Source organism: Chenopodium quinoa, unplaced genomic scaffold (genome assembly GCF_001683475.1).
Source record: "Chenopodium quinoa cultivar QQ74 unplaced genomic scaffold, ASM168347v1, whole genome shotgun sequence".
In the NCBI taxonomy this organism is placed as follows: Eukaryota; Viridiplantae; Streptophyta; class Magnoliopsida; order Caryophyllales; family Amaranthaceae; genus Chenopodium; species Chenopodium quinoa.
The window spans coordinates 2,194,224-2,203,269 of NW_018743391.1; the positions used below are offsets into that span (position 1 = coordinate 2,194,224).

General features: G+C 37.1%; 1 protein-coding gene across 2 annotated transcripts; it reads right to left on the bottom strand.

The window, feature by feature from the left end:
* Window positions 1–867: 867 nt before the first annotated feature.
* On the bottom strand, window positions 868–7,901 carry LOC110738730. Of its 2 annotated transcripts, none has more exons than XM_021919147.1 (6): window positions 6,996–7,901; window positions 6,626–6,818; window positions 5,936–6,022; window positions 5,057–5,320; window positions 4,055–4,160; window positions 868–1,956 (listed from the first exon to the last, which is right to left on the bottom strand). In XM_021919147.1, the coding sequence occupies exons 1-6, from the start codon at window positions 7,067–7,069 to the stop codon at window positions 1,211–1,213; spliced, it is 1,470 nt and encodes a 489-aa protein (XP_021774839.1). In that variant the 5' UTR covers window positions 7,070–7,901; the 3' UTR covers window positions 868–1,210. The 2 variants fall into 2 exon arrangements, with proteins under 2 accessions (XP_021774839.1, XP_021774837.1); XM_021919145.1 differs by having other exon boundaries at window positions 868–1,989.
* Window positions 7,902–9,046: the final 1,145 nt, after the last annotated feature.

The window sequence follows — 9,046 nt, forward strand, 5'->3', positions numbered from 1 at the left end:
AATGGAAGGAAAGGAAAGGAAGGGAAGGGAAAGGGAGGGAGACAAAGTTCCTTGTTTGGATAATATGTTGGGGGAGGGAAGGGGAGGGGGAGAGAGGGATCCATTTTCCCTCCTCTTTTAATAAAGACTATCCCTTCAAAATTGGAGAGATTTTGAGGGAAAATGGAACTCATCATTTCCTCCACTTTCCCTTCCTTCCCCTTCCTCCTATTTCCCTCCCTTCCAATTTGTTATCCAAACATAGCATTAGTACTGTATTATTTTAACCTTACTTTGTTTGGATAGGAAGAAATAGAAGGAAAAGAAGAGGAGAGAAATAGAGGGGGACAAAATCTCTTGTTTGGGTAAAAGATTGGGGGAAGGAAGGGGAAAGAGAGGGAGGGATCCATTTTCCCTCTCTCTTTAATAACCAAAATTAGAGAGATTTGGAGGGAAAATGGAGCTCACCTCCCCCTCCCTTTCTTTTCCCTTCCCTTCCTCCATTTTCCCTCCCATTCTTTTCCTTCCTTCTTTGCTATCCAAACAAAGCGTAAGAGTCACACGGAGTAATTATTAACCAAAACTATAACTGTTAATACCATTTCACCTATACATGTTACTCCATTAGTCACTATTATGAGTTTAATCAATGTTTAAAATAATATAATAGCCTAATAGGACATAGATTAGTGGATAAGTCTATAGTTATTAATCTTAGGGTTATGGGTTTGAACCTTACATAGGGAGTATAATGTTATTCAAGACAAAATCAATCAAAATTATGTCACTAACATTAGTTTTATACAGATATAAGCCTTTGGTTGCTGGAAATTATTCACTCCAACTGTTAAGGCCATCGCTGCAACAATGAACATAAACAGAGAGCAGTAATAAACCAATGCATCATCCTACTACTTCCAAGTTCCAACAGCAGAGTTTCCGATAAGAACTTCAACTACGATTAACATAAAAAGACATCAAAGGATTTCAATGTAATGTAAGGCAGACAAATTTCAAGAGAATTTACATCACTTAGGGTTAAACACAACACTACATCTAGTTATCTACATGTTCATTTGGTTAGAATAATTCAGCTCCGGCCATATCCTCACTTTCAAACCTTACCTCCATTCTATTCAGCACGCCCACTATCAACTGAAGTTAGTGAAACCTCATGTGTTCCATTCACACATGAAATACTTCTCTGAAAACATAAGCCTTCTAACAATTACTATTTGGCACTGGACTCAACGACCTGCTTACAAGTGTCATTTTTGCCTTCAACCTTCACGACATCCCTGTTTATTGTACATTGAGAATCACCAATAGCAGTTGCTTGTTTACTAGAGCCAACATCAGCACCAGGAGATGTTGCCGGACACTTATCTTTTGGCAAAATTTGGGGAAGTGAAGCTCCATCTTCTTGGACTCTAGTCACTGATTTAGCATCCGGTTGTTGAATGCTTGCTGCCGCACAAGTTTTGTTTTCCATATGTTGAGCAGTACTAATTCTCTCTGTAGTTACAACAGACGTGGCTCTCACTTTTGGAGGTTGAGACACTGGCAATACAGAGGGTCCTACTGAACTAAGTTTGGGCTGTTGAGCTCCTAGAGCATAGAATGCAGTTCCAGCAGGCACAGAAGTTGACGTTGTTGCTGTCCCAGTGCAAACAATAGGAGTCTTGACTAGAGGAGGACTTCCCCCTCTAATGCGCACTACGTTTTTTGATTGTGCAGCCTTGAATAGAGATGCAGCATCCAAAGGACTACCAATGCGAGCTCCTGCAGCTTTTGCAGTAGCTTGAATAGAATCTGCACTGACAGTGGATTGTTGTGGAGGCTTTCTTTTAGGACAAAGCTTCGTTGAAGAGCCCATTGCTGTAGATTTTACAGAAAATGCTGCACAAGGTTGCGGTGGGGACGGTGGCACAGTAACTTTCGTGACTGGCAAGTTCCTTTTGGAAGCACTTATTTTAGCTGCATTGTTACAATCATCATGTCCGTTACCAACTACAAAACAAAAAAGCCGTCAGCAAGATATGAACATCAGAGCCATACATCTACTATGTAAAGTTTTTTTTTTTTTTTTTTTTTTTTTTTTTTTTTTTTTTTTTACGACTACTATGTAAAGTTACAAAGACAAGACTACAAAAAAAGAAGATTGCACAGAAAGACTAGTTTTAAAACTTTACTATAATTGTATTTTGAGGCATAAAGAATGCCATGTGAGAATAGATGGAGCTGGTCTATCTTCTGGTCAACATAGCCTATTAATTTGCAGTTGGTGCACCAGATATGACAGGTGAAAACCCATAACAAAGCAAACTAATTTCCTTGTCTACGATCTTTTAAAACCTCTGAATAAAATGTTCACAAACTAATACTCAAGCATCCCAATGCCACTGCCCCATCTCCCCAGCAAATATTAAGACCAAACAGAGAAACAAGGAAGATCAGTCTTTGGTGATTAACAACCTAAAATGCAGATTAAATTTATCTCTCATTGTTAAATACAAAGTAATTTGTACCTTATAAATTGCTTTTACTATTTTTCCAAACATCTACAAGCATCCAAGTATCTACAATTTGTTACATCTCTTTACAAAATTGTTTATTATCATCCTCTTTTTTTCTTGCTATCTTCATCTGCTATTCCAGTCATCAAACCACAGAAATAAGATACTCCAATGCTCAGAGTCAGTACATTGTTGCGAAACCCCAATTACTACCGCCACCACCATTTTTTCTCACTCCTTGAATTACCTCTGTTTCACAAAAAAGAGAAGATTTTTTTTTTTTGTTGTAATTCCCTCTTTCATCTGTTTTAACTCATAAGAGTTGTGACCGTTGTTCAATTCTCTCTCTTTAATTCTTCATTATAAGCAATGGAACCAAAACCCATTAAATTTGCATCTAGTGTCTCTCTCTTTCCCTTTAACCCCCTAAAAACCAAGTTCAAGAGAAAGAAGATGGGAGAGGGAGGGGAAGAGAATGGGTGAAAAGGTTATTGGGACTGCAAGCAGCATTGGGGGCCTGAGCTGGGATGGTGTGTGGTGGGAAAGAGGGATTAAAGAAGAGGATGGCTAGTGAGGTGAGAGATGGGTTTGTATAAATAGAAATAAAAATAAAAAATAATAAAACCAGCGAATGTGTCACACATGGTTAATTTACCTTCTAAGCTAAGGTTAGTTTGGATCAGATTTCATAGGACAAATATGGGATGACAGCCCCAAAGTTGGCTCTATTCCTAAATAATCAATCCCTATTCCTCATGAACTTGCAAACGAATCTCAAAAGAATCCAAGTGAATAGAGTGTTATAACATGGAAAAATCTTTTCCCTATGAAAATCAGAAAAATCTACTAACCATAACAAAGAAAAGGGGGCAGGTTTCTTATCCTTCCAAACTACTTGCAAAGTCATATTTTCTAAGCATTAATGTAACCCAATCAACATCTAAAAAAAAAAAAGCAGCACTCATACTCAAAAATGATCCCTGTTACCACCTAGAAGATCAAAAAAATGAAATCACCTAAGCTTGGATATAGAATAAACAAAAAAAGGAAATAGAAAGGGGGAAAAAAAGTGGAGTGTATAATTTGATCTTCTCATATGTTTCAAGCCAAAAAATATAGAACCCGCTTCACTTAAACCCTTTACATCATTAATCAATCCCTTGGGGAGCAGGCAATCAGCATAGGAATTGAGCATGCTTACCCAGGGTCAAAACATAAAAGGAAACTGTGAATTCAATGCCTATAAACTTGATGTAAAGAGTTAGTTACCTGCAGGGCCAACAATAATTTCTTAAACAATGCCGCACACAATGTCAAGACTTATACACACGGGAAAATGACATGATGTCCAACTTTGTATGTAGTGATTTAAAGATAAGATGTCAGAATGATTGCTGAAAATCTTATGTGTACATAATGTCAAGACTTATACACACGGGAAAATGAAAAAGAGATAACTACAATAGTTCAAGGAAATCACTGGAAAATACATGATTCCCAAGCATCAAGCAAGCGGGTCTATATACTACAGCAAATATAATGCAAGAACGAGAACATACCAGTGGCAGCACCTGATGCTGGGCTATCTTTGAAAGCCATGTCAAGTGCAAAACGAGTAGCCTCAATATTCAAGCCCCCCTGTTTCTTCCTATTAGTATTTGCCCTCTGTATAAGCAAAAAAAAATCAGCAATATAATTCTTGAACCAGATATCTGCTTTATTTTTTAGGCAAGGAGTGGGTAAGAACACAACTTAAAAGCTAGTCAGCATTGAATTCACCCTAATCTAAACACACAAAGCAAACTTTGAGATCAAAATCAGATTTCAGTGACAGTGTGAACCTCCGTTGCCGGGATTTGAACCCGGGAAACCTGGAATATACCCAGACATCATAACCGGACTAGATGACAACGGATCACAAAAGAAGTTGTTTGAGGCATCTCAGTACAAGTTAAGCAACGGAATCCATGCCAGTATTTAGCAAGGTTATCAACAGCCAACAAGAAACATAACATTTGCTAAGCTCCAATGGAAAACACTATTCTACTTTCCGTTACATCACCTACTGGCTCCTTGGTGGCAATACAATAACCTCTTCTTCCCTCCTACCACCCCTATGTACTAAATTAGATATGTCATTCAATCTTTGATTAAGTAATTCCAGACCTATTGTCAGTAAAATAGCATAAAAAGTCCAAGCCATAGTAAAGATAAGGAAGAAAATGTTATTCTTTATCCAAAAGATGTTTATGCTCAAAACTACTGTGTTACATGCCATCAGTCCCACACTCCCACTAGAGATCAGAAACCTCACACTGAACAACATATAGGTTCCATATAGCAAAGGAAACTTATGTGTAAACTGCATTAAAATGACTGTCATTCTTTTTAAATAAAAAGGAATGATTTTGCAACTTAGAGCTAATCATTTTTTTCTAAGAAAAAAATTTGTAAATTGCATTATTAATTTACTATTATCAATACAAGAAGAAAAAAAATGAAACATTGCTAACATAATTAAAAATATATAGACCAGCAGGCAGGGTGAAGTGAGTAGAAACCTGGGTCCGCTGTGCAGTATTACTCTCTCCCTTGAGTTCTCCTTTCTTAACAGAAGCAATTAGTTCTATGTCTTCCTCCTCTGGGCATAGTTTTCTTTTCTTTTGATTATTACATGTCAATCCATTTGCATTCGATCCTTCACCAAAGGTCCCAGCAGGTTGTGAAATTTTCCGAACTTGTGGATTTTCTATTGAAACCCTAGCCACCTCAATATTTGAGCTGTTGGACATACGAGACTTGTTGGCTGAGCCAGAAGTGAGAGCCTAAATCAAAAGGTAATCAGCATAAAAAAGAGGCTATACGAAAATACCCTGTGCATCTATGTATGGAAGTAGCATTACTAATAATGCCAAGCTCAATTATTACATCAACACCTGATAATGGAACGAATAAAATAGTATTTATACATGAGCAAGTTAAAGCCTTAAAGAAATAAAGAACACATAGACTACAAGTGGGTATGCTGATTAAAATAAACTTTTTTACATAACTAGACAAGGTGATAGTCACCACTTAACACTTGGAAGGGAAATTTTGATAAGTGGCAACACATTCTCAAACTGAGTCCACCTAGAGAGAGTGACTAAGATGTACTGTATATTTTCTAACAAAGAGCAACATAAAAACATAAAACTATTATTTGTTATCAGATAACTTTCACCAAAACCAGTGCAAACTCTCATCTCAAAACACAGCCATAAAAAATAACAGACTGAAAAGAGAGATATCTCCTTTTATCAGCTTGACACTCAGATATCTTAGGCATTCAGGCCGTGTCCTTTGGGAGAGGCACCCAAACCAATGTGTATTTCTGTAAATAGACTAATTATAACATAATCTCCAATCAGTGATACTGTATAAAATTATGCATGTCGAACCTTAACACAGTTAGAAGCCTCCGTAGCATCTGCAGTGCTGACAGGGGGGCAAGCCTCCACTTCATATTCAAGGTCACTATCATCGTCCTGCATGCAAGTTGCATCCACATTAAGCTACGAAATTTTCATCTAAAAGGAATTAGTAGATGTCCGTACATTTCCTATACTTTAAACGCAGGACATGTCATGCATCACTTTTTTCCAGTCATAGATTTCTTCTTTTCATTACAACAAAATTGCTGGAGATCTCGTGGCAGACACAAGGACTTATTTTCTTTGTTACACAAGTATTTCTACACAGAAGATGTACTTGTATGATACAAAACGATCTCTGGTACAAAAAAGTCTTTATACCAATTCATTGAATGACCACAATATTTCCTTCCAATATTATTTACATATCCCATTACTATTTCAACAATTTATGATCGCTTAACATCATTATCTTTCCCATACACCTAATTACTACTCTAAACAAGGAAAAAATCATGTCTACAAGATCAAAACTCACACAATTTAGGACCATAATTCCACAAATTTAATCAAACTCTTATTTTCATAACACCACTTCATGTCCGTCGACAAAAATTAAAAACACAACACATTCCCAATTTAAGCTCAAAACGCACACATAAAGGCCAAAACCACAAAGAATTCGAGATAAATAAATCAATAATAATCGGAACAAACCAAAGGCGGTTCTTCCGGGGAAACATTCTCAATCAATGGCTGTCGATACGCCAAATGACGCCACAACATTTGATACTCTCTGGCACTCTTTATCCCGGTCTCCGTTTTCGCCATTAACGCCTGCCAATCAATCTTTACATCAACAACTTGCGCCATTTCCTTTAATAGCGCCAATAATGTACCCGCTGAGTACCTAATTAACACAATAATCAACAAATTCAGATTAAAATCCCACAAATTCACACCATAATCAACAAAATTACATCACTATCACACAAATTAACACCAATATCACACAAATTAACACCAAAATCAACAAATTTAGACTGTTCTAACACAAAATTTACAAAAAGAAGAACAAAAAGTATACCTCTGCAAGAGATTGCAAACATCTTCTTCAGTAATTGCGCCTTTTAGCTGCTTCGTCTGTAATTTATCAACCATGGCTTGAAATTAGGTTAGAAAAGATAAGAATTATTAGCAGAAAGAGGAATTAAAACCCTAGAGTGAAGATTTGGGAAGAAGAGTGGTTGACAATGGCGGAATTTGTTGTGGAGAGATAGTAGAGAGTGGTGGAGAGAGAGAAGGAAGAGGGGAAAAGTGTGTCTGATTGATGGTGACTGCGCGCTGCATAACAGAAGTACGTACTGTACACTGTAGACTTTTCCGGAGTTGTTCCTCTTCTCCATTCCTAAATTTTATTTATCTTTTTTTAATTATTTTTAAATATTTTGTGAGAAAAAACAAAAAACACTTTTTTTTTTTTTTGAGACAAACAAAAAACACATTAAAATCACACCTCTATGGCTCTACACATAAATGGTAGTGTCTAGAGTTTTTACTAAGATTAATTAAATGACTATTTTACCAAATGTCATTGAGTGCTTTAAAAATTCACTAAAGGTCATTGGACTTTTTAGAATTCACCAAATACCACGTGGCATATTCTAATTGGTTCGTTTTATTATTATTTTATTTATCAAAAAAATTAAAATTGAAAAAAATAATAAAAAAAACTAAACCCCAGCCACTCTTTCCACCGCACCACCGTCCCTACGCCAGCCCAACCCCCTGCCCCCACCCCCACCGGCGACCAACATCCTCTTTGGTGTCGGCGGCCACCCTTCCCCTTGACCCTATACCATCGCCATCCTCTCCTTGCCAAAACCACCTTCCCCCACCCTAAAACCCCTCCCTCCACTTCAAAAACACCTCTCTCCCCTCCCACCGGCGCCCTGCCCCCATCCCCTGCGCCGGCGAAGCTAATTCTCCCATCCACCCCACCCCCCCCTAAACCACCATCCTCGACACCCTAAAACCCTAAAATTGAAATCTCCAAAATCGAAACTCAAATTTCGATTTTAAGGTTTTCGATTTTGGGGTTTAAGCGAGGTGGTTCAGAGAGTGGAGATGGGAGGGGGAGAGGCGGTTTAGGTTCGTCGGAGCGGGGAGGGATTATTGAACACCAGCAGTGGGGAATGGAGAGGGTTACAAATTTAGAAAAATCGATATTAAGGTTTAAGGTGTCGAAATCCTAGATTTCGATTTTTGGGGATTTTAATTTAGGGTTCCGGCGTGGTGGATTTTAATTTAGGGATTTCGAATCGCGGGAAGGGTGGCTGGGTTGCGTTGTCGACGCGGGCTGGCTGTTGCCGGCGCGGTTGTTCAGGGATGGGTCGCCGCCGCGGTGAGGACTGGCTTGAGGCGGGGATATGGTGATGGCAATGACAGACGGTGGTTGGGGTGGGTCATGGTGGGAGGTTTTTTTTAAAAGTTTTTTATTAAGTAATTAGTTTACTAATTTAATAGGCAACCAATCATAAGCCACCATGTGGCATAATTAGCCTTAATGACTAAAGGAGTTAATTGTCGTTAGTCATTAATGACACTCGGTGAACTTTTTAAGTACTAGGTGTCATTTGATGAATTCTGAAAAGTCCGATGGCATTTGGTGAATTTTTAAAGTGCTTATTGGCATTTGGTGAAATAATCGTTAATTAAATGAGTCGACATGACAAGATATGTAACATAAGTTTATTTAAATAAGTCGAGTTAGGGCTTGTTCTCATACTTTGAAATTCAGTTCAGTTCAGTTTAGTTCAGCTCAGCTCAGTTCAGTTCAGTTTAGTTCAGCTAGCTCAGTTCAGCTCATCTCAATTCAATTCAGTTCAGTTCATGTGTAATGATATTGCTAATGATATAAAGCCAAATTTCATTCTTTTAAGCTCTTATTACAACGACGATAATAATAATAATAATAATAATAATAATAATAATAATAATAATAATAATAATAATAATAATAATAATAATAAATAAATAAATAAATAAATAAATAAATAATAATCAATCAATCAATAAATAATAATAATAATAATAATAATAAAATAATAATAATAATAGTATATTTTTCTTAAATAT

Coding starts and splice junctions, on each gene's coding strand:
- LOC110738730 (XM_021919145.1), bottom strand. CDS start 7,069: ATGGTTGATAAATTACAGACGAAGCAGCTAAAAGGCGCAATTACTGAA. Junction 6,819..6,995: donor GTTTGCAATCTCTTGCAGAG/GTATACTTTTTG, acceptor TGTGTTAATTAG/GTACTCAGCGGGTACATTAT. Junction 5,321..5,935: donor AGGCTTCTAACTGTGTTAAG/GTTCGACATGCA, acceptor CTTTTGATTTAG/GCTCTCACTTCTGGCTCAGC.